The 15550-nt window shown below is 52.4% G+C and overlaps 1 protein-coding gene across 1 annotated transcript in view; it reads left to right on the top strand.

Annotated features, from left to right (window-relative positions):
* cacna1ha (calcium channel, voltage-dependent, T type, alpha 1H subunit a) overlaps positions 1-15539 on the top strand; it is a 28816-nt gene extending 13277 nt beyond the window's left edge. The window contains 15 exon segments of the mRNA XM_062478295.1: positions 272-456; positions 930-1056; positions 1139-1264; positions 1434-1523; positions 1628-1820; positions 3830-3981; positions 4139-4248; positions 4330-4463; positions 5313-5383; positions 5512-5590; positions 8107-8228; positions 9405-9698; positions 10044-10212; positions 10377-10639; positions 10778-15539. Of these exon segments, the coding sequence (XP_062334279.1) occupies positions 272-456; positions 930-1056; positions 1139-1264; positions 1434-1523; positions 1628-1820; positions 3830-3981; positions 4139-4248; positions 4330-4463; positions 5313-5383; positions 5512-5590; positions 8107-8228; positions 9405-9698; positions 10044-10212; positions 10377-10639; positions 10778-12109 (3447 nt within the window). The 3' untranslated portion in view covers positions 12110-15539.
* Positions 15540-15550: the final 11 nt, after the last annotated feature.

Raw genomic sequence — 15550 nt, 5'->3', positions numbered from 1 at the left:
CTGTGTCTCCAGAGAAGCTGGGGCGCTGTACACAGTGTGCTGCTCTTGTGTTCCATGCATAATGTATGAAGGTGATGGGTATGTTGTGTGCTAAGACAGGCAGGTGATAGGGATATGACTAGAAGGTTTCCTGGTGTACATAATGTCAAACGACTGTTTTTGCAATGTTGTTGTAATGTTAAAATGTGTAGGTAATGTTGTTCTGGTGTCCTATGTAGGTCATTATTCCTACATGGTGTTGTGGTAATTGTCATGTTGTGATGTTGTGTAGGTGGTGGCGCTGGGTTTCTGCTGGGGGAAGCAGACCTACCTGCAGAGCAGCTGGAACGTTCTGGATGGTCTGCTGGTGTTCGTGTCCCTGGTGGACATCCTGGTGTCCGTGGCATCATCGGGAGGGAACAAGATCCTGGGCATCCTCAGAGTCCTGCGCCTCCTACGCACCCTCCGCCCTCTCAGGTAGACCTCAGATAGACCTGACCCCGGCCCCGGCCCTGGCCCCGGCCCCGGCCCTGGCCCCGGCCCTGGCCCCGGCCCTGGCCCCGGCCCTGGCCCTGGCCCCGGCCCCGGCCCTGGCCCCGGCCCTGACCCCGGCCCTGGCCCCGGCCCTGACCCTGACCCCGGCCCTGGCCCCGGCCCTGACCCCGGCCCTGACCCCGGCCCCGGCCCTGGCCCCGGCCCTGGCCCTGGCCCCGGCCCTGGCCCCGGCCCTGACCCCGGCCCTGGCCCTGGCCCCGGCCCTGACCCCGGCCCTGGCCCCGGCCCTGGCCCCGGCCCTGGCCCCGGCCCTGGCCCCGGCCCTGACCCCGGCCCTGGCCCCGGCCCTGGCCCCGGCCCTGGCCCCGGCCCTGGCCCCGGCCCTGGCCACGCATGTGTGGAGGTGTGTGTCTGTGTGTCAGTGTGTCTGTATATATTTGTGTGTGTGTTTCCAGGGTGATCAGCAGAGCTCCAGGTCTGAAGCTGGTGGTGGAGACTCTCATCACATCTCTCAGGCCCATAGGAAACATCGTCCTCATCTGCTGTGCATTCTTCATCGTGTTTGGAATACTGGGGGTGCAGGTAGCACACACACACACACACACACCCACACACACACACACACACGCTGTCAGAGTTGTAAGACCAGACTTCATGTGTGCAGCTCTTCAAGGGGAAGTTCTACCACTGTGAGGGTGAGGATACCAGGAACATCACTAACAGGTCCGACTGCCTGCAGGCTCAGTACCGCTGGATACGCAGGAAATACAACTTTGATAACCTGGGACAGGTGAGACCTGGGGAGTCAGAACAGAGAAAGGGAAATATCACACGTAGAAAAGAGGGTATTGTGAAGTTGATGTTTTAACCTGTCTCTGTGTGTGTGTTTGTGTCTGGTGCGTGTGTGTGTGTGTGTCTGGTGCGTGTGTGTGTGTGTCTGGTGTGTGTGTGTTTTCCAGGCTCTGATGTCTCTCTTCGTGCTGTCCTGTAAGGATGGTTGGGTTAACATCATGTATGATGGTCTGGATGCTGTTGGAGTGGATCAGCAGGTAGATGGGTAGATGAGCACACACACTCACACACACACACACTCACACAAACACACAGGTGGGCTGAGTCACGTGCAGTACTCATGACTCCCCCCCCCCTCCAGCCGGTGAGGAACCACAATCCCTGGATGCTGCTGTTCTTCATCTCCTTCCTGCTCATCGTGAGCTTCTTCGTGCTGAACATGTTCGTGGGCGTGGTGGTGGAGAACTTCCACAAGTGCCGTCAGGACCAGGAGGAGGAGGAGGCGAAGCTGCGGGACGAGAAGAGGGTCAAGATCCTGGAGAAAAAGCGCAGGAGTAAGGAGAATGGAGGGGCTGGTCGGTAGTCTATTCTTCTGAGCACTGCCTGCTTTCAGAGCCTGAGAAACCTAAGAGAAAGAGAGGGAGAGAAGGAGAGATATTAAACAAAAGACGGCGAGAGAGAGAGAGAGATGAAGAGGGAGAGAGAGAGGGAGAGGGAGAGAGAGAAAGACTGGCAAGCTCACATGGGCAGTGTTACAACACTGTGTCCCAGAGTGGGCTATGCCAGTCAGTTGCATGCACCTGCATGACTGCAGCCTAACCCCTTGACCCCACACTCTCTAAACTAACCCCTCCTTTCCCCTGCATGGCAGATCAAAGAGGGGAGGTGCACTTTCACTACCCCCATCCCAGTTGAAAGCCTGACTGGTTGTTCTAACCCAGCAGGGAGAGACCTTCCTTAAGGAGAACAAGTAGTTCCCCGGCAGCCTGATCACAGCTCCTGTATCCATCCTCCATACCCGGGGGTGTGGTGTGGCTAGCTGTCACTGCAAACACACAAGACAAAGTTTTAGAGTGGAAGACGTTACATGGAGAAAAGTTTTCAAGCAGAAACCGTGTAGCATGCGGAAGTTAACCTGGTTAGATATTACATTCATCATAGATGCAGGGAATGTGTTGAGAAGCAGAACTGTCTCCCAGCTGGGGGGGGGGGTGAGGCGGGCTGATCTTGTGTGTGTGTAGCCTTGAGCAGGACCAGGTGTGTGATCTTGTGTGTGTGTAGCCTTGAGCAGGACCAGGTGTGTGATCTTGTGTGTGTGTAGCCTTGAGCAGGACCAGGTGTGTGATCTTGTGTGTGTAGCCTTGAGCAGGACCAGGTGTGTGATCTTGTGTGTGTGTAGCCTTGAGCAGGACCACTCTCACCAGTGAACGCTCTGCCTGGCAGCCTCACAGCTCACAGCAGCGTGGCTAACCCTAACCCTCAGTACAGGGGAGGCAGGGAGGCAGGAGGGCAGGGCTAACCCTAACCCTCAGTACAGGGGAGGCAGGAGAGGCAGGGAGGCAGGAGAGGCAGGGGGGGCAGGAGAGGCAGGGAGGCAGGGGGGGCAGGAGACAGCAGTCTGGCTGGGGGGCAAGGGGGGCAGGAGAGGCAGGGGGGGCAGGAGAGGCAGGGAGGCAGGGGGGGCAGGAGACAGCAGTCTGACTGGGGGGAAGGAGAGGCAGGGGGGGCAGGAGAGGACCCTGCTGTGGCATATTGAGACACGGCCCTGAGTGGTGATGTCATCATGATGATGTCACAGGTCAGGTGAGCAGGTGTGCCAACACTGTTGACCTTGCTGTTTATTTTTCAAATACAAACCGAAGACTGTAGCTTTTTGGTTTTTAGATGACCTGAATCCACAGATATGTGGATGTTTAACGGTGTTTATGCAGACAGGAGGCTGCTGTGTTGAACCCCCCTGATCATCCCCACAACCTGCTGCTGATGATCAGCATGTTGCACACCTGGCATGACCAGGAGAGGGCGCCACACACACACACCCCTCACATCCCCACACACACACACCCCTCACATCCCCACACACACACACCCCTCACATCCCCACACACACACACCCCTCACATCCCCACACACACACACCCCTCACATCCCCACACACACACACCCCTCACATCCCCACACACACACACCCCTCACATCCCCACACACACACACCCCTCACATCCCCACACACACACACCCCTCACATCCCCACACACACACACCCCTCACATCCCCACACACACTCACCCATACACTCACACACGTGTAGACACGCACACATGCATTCAGACATGCACACGCACTAACACACACTCACACACACACACTCATCCAATCTCTGTTTGTGACCCTCTTCAATAAGTCTCTACAACTGTCTTACATCTGAACTGTGTGTGTGTCTATGTCCGTTTTGACTTGGTGTGTGTTTGTATGTCTGTCTGTGTGTGTGTGTATGTCTGTGTGTATGTCTGTGTGTGTGTATGTCTGTGTGTGTGTGTGTGTGTGTGTGTGTGTGTTGCAGAGGCTCAACAGAGGCCCTACTACGCAGATTACTCTCCCCTGCGTGTGTCCATCCACACCCTGTGCACCAGCCACCACCTGGACCTGTTCATCACTGTCATCATCTGCATCAACGTCATCACCATGTCTCTGGAGCACTACGACCAGCCTCAGGTACACACACACACACACAACCACACACACGTAACACACACAATGACAACCATCATCAGGTAACCATGACTTGCACTGTAACAGCCATAACAACCTAACCTCAGCAAATCTTAGTAATGACATACCTCTGTGTGTGTGTGTGTGTGTGTGTGTGTAGTACCTGGAGGAGATTCTGAAGTACTGTAACTACGTCTTCACCTTCATCTTCATCATCGAGGCTGTCCTGAAGATGGTAGCCTTTGGACTGCGACGCTTCTTCAAGGACAGGTAACACATACACTCAACCACACACATATGGATGCGTGAGTGCATGAATGTGTACTTACAAACGTGTGTGTGTGTGTGCAGGTGGAACCAGCTGGACCTGGCCATAGTGCTGCTGTCCATCATGGGCATCACTCTGGAGGAGATTAAGATGAGCGCCGCCCTGCCCATCAACCCCACCATCATCAGGATCATGAGGGTTCTGAGGATCGCACGAGGTACGCACACGCACACACACTCACTATCTTACACACGTACACACACTCACTATCTTACACACGTACACACACTCACTATCTTACACACGCACACACACTCACTATCTTACACACGTACATACACTCACTATCTTATACACGCACACACACTCACTATCTTACACACGCACACACACTCACTATCTTACACACGTACATACACTCACTATCTTACACACGCACACACACTCACTATCTTACACACGCACACACACTCACTATCTTACACACGTACATACACTCACTATCTTATACACGCACACACACTCACTATCTTACACACGCACACACACTCACTATCTTACACACGTACATACACTCACTATCTTACACACGCACACACACTCACTATCTTACACACGTACATACACTCACTATCTTACACACGTACACACACTCACTATCTTACACACGCACACACACTCACTATCTTACACACGCACACACACTCACTATCTTACACACGCACACACACTCACTATCTTACACACGCACACACACTCACTATCTTATACACGTACATACACTCACTATCTTACACACGCACACACACTCACTATCTTATACACGTACATACACTCACTATCTTATACACGCACACACACTCACTATCTTACACACGCACACACACTCACTATCTTACACACGCACACACACTCACTATCTTACACACGCACACACACTCACTATCTTACACACGCACACACACTCACTATCTTACACACGCACACACACTCACTATCTTATACACGTACATACACAGACGTACCTTGTGTGTGTATCAGATACGTGGTCCTTGTCTGTCCCCAGTGCTGAAGCTGTTGAAGATGGCAACTGGGATGAGATCTCTACTGGACACTGTCATGCAGGCACTGCCCCAGGTACTGCTGTGTGTGTGTATGCCTGCATGTGTGTGTAACGTGTGTGGTCTCTCTCTCCAGATGTGTGTAACATGAGTGTGGCCTCTCTCTCCAGGTGTGTGTAACGTGAGTGTGGTCTCTCTCTCCAGGTGGGGAATCTAGGTTTGCTCTTCATGTTGCTGTTCTTCATCTACGCAGCGCTTGGAGTCGAGCTCTTCGGGAAACTGGGTCAGTTATAAAACACACACACACATAATAAAAAGTTAATACAGCTCCTGTATTGCCGCAGTGTACTCTCTACACTAACGCTTTTTCACAGACACATTCTTACCACTGCAGACACACACACACATCAATACACAGATTTTCACCACTGCAGTTGAGAATCAGTGCGTACTCTCTTGGGCTGCGTTTCCCGAAAGCGTTGTAAGCCTAAGTTGATCGTAGAATCCATCGTACGACGACTCTTAGTTTTACAAGCCGTTCCCAAAGACATCGTAGCTAAAGTGTCTCTTGAAAATTTGTAGCTCTTGAAAGCGCATAGATTAGCCTACTCCTTACGAACATGTTTTGGAAACTCACGTAAGAAATATCGATGGTTTCGTTTATTGCTCGATCGTTGCTACGATCCATCGTTATCAGGAAACGCAGCCCTGGTCTGTTCTGAATAGGGGTGCCCTGATCAGGATTTTGGGTCCGATCACCGATTGCTAGAAGCAGTATCGGTCGATACCGAGTACCGATCACCGATCTTTCTTTGTTTTTTAGTTTTTTTTTAATCTTAAATTCTTACAGCCTCTTAGTATAAGTTAGACCTTGTACCGTTAGTAGTTAGTATAGTTCGACTTGTACACCACTATTCAAGATTTATGATCTCTACTGTATATGTTGAATGTATGCACCTTCCTGCCAAAGTAAATTCCTTGTCTGTGCAAACTTTTATGGCGATTAAACTCCTTTCTGATTCTGATTAAGGGGTCTATTTGAAGCCATTGTGGTGGCTAGCTTTTTACATTTACATTTACATTTATTAATTTAGCAGACGCTTTTATCCAAAGCGACTTCCAAGAGAGAGCTTTACAAAGTGCATAGGTCACTGATCATAACAACAAGATAGCCACAAAAACATTGCGAGTAGCCAAAACATGAAGCACACATTGTGAACAACCAAAGTAAGTGCCAAAGGGAAGAACCATAAGAGCATGTAGTTAAACAAGTTACAATTAAACAACATGAACCGCTATAAGTGCAAGTGTACCTGTGGAAAAAACAAGCAACAATAATAAAAACAATATATCACAGCGAGTACAACAATTTTAAATCAGTTACCACTAACTACAAGAGCAACAAGTCTCTAAGCAAGAGTCATTGTGATCCTTGAGGAAACTAACATCGGGTCAAGCGAACCATTCCTAAGTACCGTTGTACTCCCGGAACAAGTGCGTCTTGAGCCTTTTCTTGAAGGTGGTTCAAGACGGTTTTTAGCCGAACAGGTGCAAAAGGATGAACGCAGGGAGTCTGTCCAAGTTTTCAGATGCAACGACAAGCTTTTATTGATCAAAGTCAGAAAGGCAACAGACGTTAGGTCTCTCCGAGCACAAGATAGAGAGCCTACTTAACAATTGAATACAGACAGCATTTATAGTGCACAGAACGTCCCTGATCTAAATGGCCGTTAGCCGGCCATGGTGTGTTTTATCTCCCAAACCCCTATAATGTCAGGTATAGCATGGCCTGGAGTCCAGCTTATTCGTGGTGGTCCTCTCCCGTGACCCATTCAGGTATTGGGTACAAGTCCGGACCGGGGAGTCCTTCTGCAGGCAAAAGAGAGGTTGGCATGTTTCTCTTTGCGCATACAACCGCCATCGGGGAGGCAAGGCTAGAAACAACTAGAGACCGGAGAATAGGGTTAGGGTTAGGGTTAGGGTTAGGGTTAGGAGAATTGGCACACAACAGCATATGACACTCGCTAGGATTATGATAGTCAGGAGGATAGTTATCCCCATTTTTGCAAAACCGAAACCCCAGTTTCCTAAGTGTAAGTTCAAAAATCCAAACCAATCTGTCCCCTGTCCCGCATGTGTTTGCACCTCTTCCCTCAGGGACCTTAGGTCAGTCATGGCCTGGGAAAACCTTCCTGCTGGGGCACATCATACTATTTATGATGTAGCATTATCTATTTAACTATTCTTAACAACAATGTATATTGAGTATAACAATGAAGAGTTGATAAAATATCATGAAACAACTGTTTATTTAGTGGCAGGAAAATGTTTCACATATTTCACTCTCTTTCTTAGAGACGCTTTTTAGTGACGCAACATAAACCATAGCAGCCTATGCTGGGTTATTTATAACTGCTTCTAAATAAACAAATGTAACTTCCTGCCGAATAATAAATTACAAAAACAGAATAAACAGAGTCTTTATACATTTTAACTTAAGACTATAAAATATGCATCATAAAAGGCCACAGTCAAAATATTGTTTCACGTTTTTTCTTTAGGTAGGAGATAAAGGACTATCGGCAATAAAGTGCACAGAAAGAAAATAAATAATAATAAAATAAAATAAAAAACAGCTCTTTTGATCGGCCTTTATAGTGAGTACCGATATGAGTATTTAAAATTATTATCGACCGATCGATCGGAGCACCCTTAGTTCTGAAGGCAAAGCTGACTTTCTCTCTCTCTCTCTCTCTCTCTCTCTCTCTCTCTGTGTGTATGTGTGTGTGTGTGTTGCAGAGTGTAACGACAGCAACCCATGTGAGGGTCTGAGTCGTCACGCCACATTTGAGAACTTTGGGATGGCCTTTCTCACGCTGTTCAGAGTGTCAACCGGAGACAACTGGAACGGCATCATGAAGGTACACATGAAGTCATTTAGCAGACGCTCTTATCCAGAGCGACTTACAGTAAGTACAGGGACATTCCCCCCGAGGCAAGTAGGGTGAAGTGCCTTGCCCAAGGACCGAACGGCCGGGAATCTAACCTGATTCCCTAACCGCTAAGTCATCTGACTCCTCTACACACACTCTCTACCTCTCTCTATCACTCTCTATCACTCTGTCTATCACTCTCTACCTCTCTCTATCACTCTCTACCTCTCTCTATCACTCTCTACCTCTCTCTATCACTCTGTCTATCATTCTCTACCTCTCTCTATCACTCTCTACCTCTCTCTATCACTCTCTACCTCTCTCTATCACTGTCTATCACTCTCTACCTCTCTCTATCACTGTCTATCACTCTCTACCTCTCTCTATCACTCTTCCTCTCTCCAGTGTCTCTCTACCACTCTATCACTCTCTCTAACTCTCTCACAGTCTATCTCGTTATCCCTCTCTTTCTCCTTCTTCCCTCTTTTTTTCTCTCAAGTATACATCTTATTCTTTCCCCCTCTCCCCCCTCCCCCCCTCCCCCTCTCCCCCCTCCCCCCTCCCCCCTCCCCTCCCCTCCCCCCTCTCCCCCTCTCCCCCCTCTCCCGCCTCCCCCCTCCCCCCCTCCCCCCTCCCCCCTCCCCTCCCCCCTCTACCCCCTCCCCCTCTCCCCCCTCCCCACTCCCCACTCCCCCCTCCCCACTCCCCCCTCTCCCGCCTCCCCACTCCCCCTCTCCCCCCTCCCCCCTCCCCCCTCCCCTCCCCCCTCTCCCCCCCTCCCCCCTCCCCCCTCCCCCCTCCCCCCTCCCCTCCCCTCCCCCCTCTCCCCCTCTCCCCCCTCCCCCCTCCCCCCTCCCCCCTCCCCCCTCCCCTCCCCCCTCTCCCCCTCTCCCCCCTCCCCACTTCCCCCTCCCCCTCTCCCGCCTCCCCACTCCCCCCTCCCCACTCCCCCCTCCCCACTCCCCCCTCCCCACTCCCCCCTCCCCCCTCCCCACTCCCCCCTCTCCCCCCTCCCCCCTCCCCTCCCCCCTCTACCCCCTCCCCCTCTCCCCCCCCTCCCGCCTCCCCCCTCCCCACTCCCCCTCCCCCCTCTCCCGCCTCCCCCCTCCCGCCTCCCCCTCTCCCCACTCCCCCCTCTCCCTCCACCTCCCCCCCTCCCCCCAGGACACCCTGCGTGAGTGCAGGCCAGAGGAGCGCTCCTGTCTGTCCTACCTGCCCCTGGTGTCTCCTCTGTACTTCGTCACCTTTGTGCTGATCGCTCAGTTTGTGCTGGTGAACGTGGTGGTGGCGGTGCTGATGAAGCACCTGGAGGAGAGCAACAAGGAGGCCAAGGAGGAGGCAGAGATGGACGCGGAGATCCAGCTGGAGATGGAGAGAGCCCGCCGTGTTAGCTCCGCCTCCAACACCAGCTCGCTGGGCGGGAACTATGTGGGGCCACGCCCACACTCCCCCGGACAGGTAGGGAGGCTGGTGTGAGCCTGGTGTGAGGCTAGTGTGAGGCTGGTGTGAGGCTAGTGTGAGGCTGGTGTGAGGCTAGTGTGAGGCTGGTGTGAGGCTGGTGTGAGGCTAGTGTGAGGCTAGTGTGAGGCTGGTGTGAGGCTAGTGTGAGGCTGGTGTGAGGCTAGTGTGAGGCTGGTGTGAGGCTGGTGTGAGGCTGGTGTGAGGCTAGTGTGAGGCTGGTGTGAGGCTGGTGTGAGGCTGGTGTGAGGCTGGTGTGAGGCTAGTGTGAGGCTGGTGTGAGGCTGGTGTGAGGCTGGTGTGAGGCAGGCTGCTCTGCTCACGTCTCTCTGTCTCCCCCTGCAGGAGGAGGAAGTGAACTGCGCCCAAGAGAATTTGCTGTCGCCAAGGAAGATGTCTGTATCCAGGATGCACTCTCTGCCCAATGACAGCTACATGTTCCAGCCCGTCCGCCCCGCTAGCGCCCCCTACCTTCTGGAGGAGGTGGAGCCCAGCCCACAGCACCAGCACTCAGGTACACACACACTGCGGTGAGCATGACCAGACTCTGGTGCGATTGTTCTGTTAGTGCTGTTCATTTGTCACACACTATCTCTCTCTCTCTCTCTCTCTCTCTCTCTCTCTCTCTCTCTCTCTCTCTCTCTCTCTCTCTCTCTCTCTCTCTCTCTCTCTCTGCAGGCTCAGTGACGTCTATCCACTCCCAGCCGTGTGAGGGGCGTGGCTTGTTGCAGGTTCCCAGCCTCTCCCCTCCTCCCCTCCCCCTCCTCCCCCCTGCTCCCCCACACGCCCTCACCCTTCCACGCATCGCCCCTCCCAGGCCCAGCACCTCACCCAGGCCCAGCACCTCACCCAGGCCCAGCACCTCACCCAGGCCCAGCACCTCACCCAGGCCCAGCACCTCACCCAGGCCCAGCACCTCGCCCAGGGCCCTTTGTAGACAGGTGCGTGTGTGATCTCATGCTCAACCTAAACACGTGTCATTACCCTTCCATTTATATACACACCTACAGTACACAATAATTCTTCCAATCAATCCTGACACAGTGGTGTTTTGGTGGGTGTGCGTGTGTGTCTTCCAGGTAGCTGTTAAGGTGGATTCAGTTGAGTCCCCAGGCTGGGAGCAGCACCAAGACAGAGCAGAGGCCCTCCCCAGGCCTCCAGCCCCGCCCAGCGACCCCCAGGTCTCCCCCTGCTTGCCCCCCCGCCCCTTGAGCAGCGACCCCCAGGCCTCCCCCCGCTCCCCACCTTCCCTGGGCGACCCAGCTGACGATGAGGTGTGTCACATCACAAGCTCAGCTCACCATCGGAGGAGGTACCATGAGGGGCACGGTGGGCGCAGCCACTCCCTCTCCCCGTACGCCACGCCCCTCCCCCCGCCTGCCCTGAGGAGCCGAGGGAGCGCGCTCAGTCTGCTGGGGGCGGGGCTTAGGGAGCGCGACCTCAGGAAGGGCTTCAGCGTGGACACACAGGGCTTCCTGGACACGCCCCCCGGTTGCCCTGATGACCATCGGCGCCACTCCATCGAGATCTGCCCCCCCCAGCCCAAGGAGGAGGAGGGAGGTGAGAAGGGGGGTAGGGCCTTCCCTGTCAGGGTCCAGTCAGTGGGGGGGGGGCATAGGAAGAAGAAGATGAGCCCCCCTTGCATCTCCATCCACCCGCCCCCCGAGAGGGAGGCCCCCCCGCCCCCCGAGAGGGAGGCCCCCCCGCCCCCCGAGCTGTCTGACTGCAGCATGATGCTGAGGAGGAGGACCCCATCATTCCACACACACACCACCTCACACACACACACCACCTCACACACACACACCCCCTCACACACACACACCCCCTCACACACACACACTGCCGACCTCCCAGAGACCCCCCCACACACACACACCCCCACACACACACACACCCCCACACACACACACACACCCTTACACACACACACCCCCTTACACACCGCCGACCTCCCAGACACCCCCACACACACACTCCTGCCTGCACACACCCCGACACACCCCCCCAAGCAGACACACACACTGGCAGCCATGTCTGGCCATACACTCACACACCCCCTCACACACACACACCCCCTCACACACACACACCCCCTCACACACACACACACCCTCACACACACACACCCCCTCACACACACACACCCCCTCACCCCTACTCACACTCACAGTATCTCTCTGTCTCACACATCCACACACATGCCGTCTTCCACCTCAAGACACCCCTCCCTCTGCACTGACCATGTTCCCGTCCCCCAGTTCACCTTTGACCAATCAGAAGCCAGATATGTGAGTGACTTGTCAACCGTTCTATCAGACAGTGATCCGGCCATATGTCCCTCCCCCTTTGACAACAGACTGGAGGGGGAGAAGGGGTTCAGCTCGATGAACAGGAGGACTGCCCAGTGAGAGCTGATCTTAATATTGTGAGAGGGAAGGTGCTGGTTGCACCTAGCAGGGGCTGTGGCCTGCTCCCAGAGAGGAGGAGGAGGAGAGAGGAGGAGGAGGAGGAGGAGGAGGAAGGAAGGAGTCAGTCCTAGCCTGTGATGGTGACACTTGTTCCAGGACTGGGCAGAAGACAGCACACCAGAACTAAAGCCACCTAACTCTGTAGCCAAAGTATTTCTGACACTCCGTCCCCACACGAGCCAATCAGGAACCAGCGTCTGGCTGAAGACCTCTGACCCTAACAGGAAGCGGTTGTGCTGTGAGCGTGGGGGGACTTGTGGGATATGCAACTTGAGGTTTTCTGCAGGAGTTCAGCACACCCCTCCTGCTCCTGGATCACATTGATCAGAGCGGAGGGAAGTGTGTGTGTGTTATTGTGCGTGTGTGTTATTGTGTGTGTGTGTTATTGTGTGTGTGTGTTATTGTGTGTGTGTGTGTGTGTGTGCTCTCTTGGTCATGGAAGACGGTCATGTTTTGTCTCCTGCACAGACCGAGAGTGGAGCTGGGCAGAGTTACATGTGGTATGTGTCTCTCGCAATGTAAATAAAGAACATAATTGTGTTGGTGACATAAAAAATAGATATTTGCTCCATCCATATGCACATATTTTTATAGAGATCTATAATGTTTTTTGCACACAACAATTTGAATTTCCAGTTTCTTGTTTTCCCTCTGTTGTCCTCTTGTGAATGTATGTGTTCTACAAACAGACGAGCACAGTCCAGTCCTCATATAGAGATGAGGAGGAGGTGTGTTGTTGTAGTCTGGTCCAGGGTCCAGCAGCAGGACTGACCTGCTGGGACTGACCTGCTGGGACTGACCTGCTGGGACTGACCTGCTGGGACTGACCTGCTGGGACTGACCTGCTGGGACTGACCTGCTGGGACTGACCTGCTGGGACTGACCTGGGACCAGATGGTGTTTGTGTTGATGTAAAGAGAACCAAACTAATCGTGTGTAGCCCGAGTGCAATAATTACTATCAGTGTGTAACTATAGAAACAGATACACCATGTAACACACACACACACACACACACACACACACACACAAGACTCTGCTGGTGTACCTATACATAGGATTATATCTATCAACTTTTGTGTACTAGAGTACGTGTACTATATCTCTCCCTAGTGTTCATGCTAATGTAGGCTGTGTGTGGTTGTGTGTGTGGCTGCTGTTGCGTAGTTTCACCAGGGCCACCTGTAGTACAGCTGTGATCCAGACAGTATGTTGCGTCATTTCAGCAGGGCCACTTGTAGTTAAGCTGTGTAGTACAGCTGTGTAGTACAGCTGTGTAGTACAGCTGTGATCCAGACACTAACTAGAATCTCCCCAGCAGTACCAGATAAGCCATTCTCAGGTCCCCCTCATCTCTAAGACCATGATCCCCCCCTCACACACACACCTGCAGGACTGACACACACACACCTGCAGGACTGACACACACACACTCACAGGACTGACACACACACACACCTGCAGGACTGACACACACACACACACACACCTGCAGGACTGACACACACACCTGCAGGACTGACACACACACACACACACACACCTGCAGGACTGACACACACACACCTACAGGACTGACACACACACACCTGCAGGACTGACATACACACACTCACACCTACAGGACTGACACACACACACTCATCAGGTTCTGCTCTTGCACTCAAACCAAATCCTCAGGCCGCAGCCGTGCACAAACAGCATGCATGTAGAGGATCAAATATATCACGCAAATATATGAGAAAATATATATCAATATTTATTATTTATTTCTGGAGGGATGTTGCTTGTTTCTTCTTTATTCTACCCTTTTTGATCTGTGATCTTTATTGGAGGGAAACATGAGTTTTGATGAAGATAACATTTGTTTAATTGTTTGAAAAGACAAGCCTGATCTCTACTAAAGGGCAAACTGTGTGACCTTTCACCCCTGACGAGGTGCCTAAAGGTCAGTGACACTATCAGGCAATGTTCAGTGGGCTGCAGTGTTGCATAACATTCTGACAGAATGAAGCCACATAGATACATGCCCACTTGTTACAGAATATTTTTGAAACATGTTGTGTAACGTTATCAATATTTAATGTCATACTGTCCTGAACGCAGCCCTGGATGGTTAATAAAAGTATTTGTTCATTTCAACAGCTGGACTGAAGACATTCGATCACATTTCCTCCTGCTGAAACACTTCGGTTCTGCATAAGTTCTCCTCTGACACGATCAGTAAAGACCCATCTCTATCGCCATATTAATCAAGACGATTTGGTCGAGTTTTAAAAAAGTGTAGTTAGACGGTGTTCACAGGTGTGAACCTTCATGTTTTTGGAAGAAATGTTTTTTGACGATTGCATGCATTGAGAAAATCTTTTAAAGAGACATTTGGATGTTTCGGGGATTTTTGATATTTCACTGATGTTTCCATTAGTAGATTGATGACCTACTTGCACTGGGCTCCATTTGGTTGGTATCTTAATGTATACTGATTAAATTATCCTCTTATTTATTGTCCAATGCAATACTTTCTTGGTGTGTCTACAGTGTTAGGGAGCCGGGGTATGTGTCCAGGGGTTGAAACATGGTTTGTTCTTAATGTGACCTCCCATGTTGTCATGGGAATGTGTCCGATGGTCATGACGATCATGATAACGATGGTGATGATGACCTGTCAAACTGTGGCATCCTGAGTGAATAGGCGACCATCTGAGCTGAGGTGGAACAACTGACCAATTACACGCCTTGTGTGTTTTTTGATCCCTTCCATGATTGGCCCAGGCATCGCCCTCAGACCTTGTAAGCAGAGAGCAGGTGTTCTGGCTGTCTGAGGAGGAATCCTGTCTGCAATAATCCCACACAGATGCATCCAGGCCTGGGGGAGGCAGATGCTAACCCTAACCCTCCAGGCCTGGGGGAGGCAGATGCTAACCCTAACCCTCCAGGCCTGGGGGAGGCAGATGCTAACCCTAACCCTCCAGGCCTGGGGGAGGCAGATGCTAACCCTAACCCTCCAGGCCTGGGGGAGGCAGATGCTAACCCTCCAGGCCTGGGGGAGGCAGATGCTAACCCTCCAGGCCTGGGGGAGGCAGATGCTAACCCTAACCCTCCAGGCCTGGGGGAGGCAGATGCTAACCCTCCAGGCCTGGGGGAGGCAGATGCTAACCCTCCAGGCCTGGGGGAGGCAGATGCTAACCCTCCAGGCCTGGGGGAGGCAGAGGGAGTCTGGAGGGAGGGGCAAGGAGTTAAGGGAGAGTTTTTGAAGGCTAACAATACTTTAAACATTGAATTGTTGCTGATTATTGTGTGATGATCAAACAATGTCTCTGAAGAAGCTACCCATGTCTCCCTATCTGAGAGATAAACCTTTTTTAAATTCCTGAGTGTCTCA

The sequence above is a fragment of the Osmerus eperlanus genome, chromosome 2 (assembly GCF_963692335.1).
Source record: "Osmerus eperlanus chromosome 2, fOsmEpe2.1, whole genome shotgun sequence".
NCBI lineage: Eukaryota > Metazoa > Chordata > Actinopteri > Osmeriformes > Osmeridae > Osmerus > Osmerus eperlanus.
Note: the sequence above shows the minus strand (reverse complement) of the source record. Positions and strands in the feature narration are given on the sequence as shown.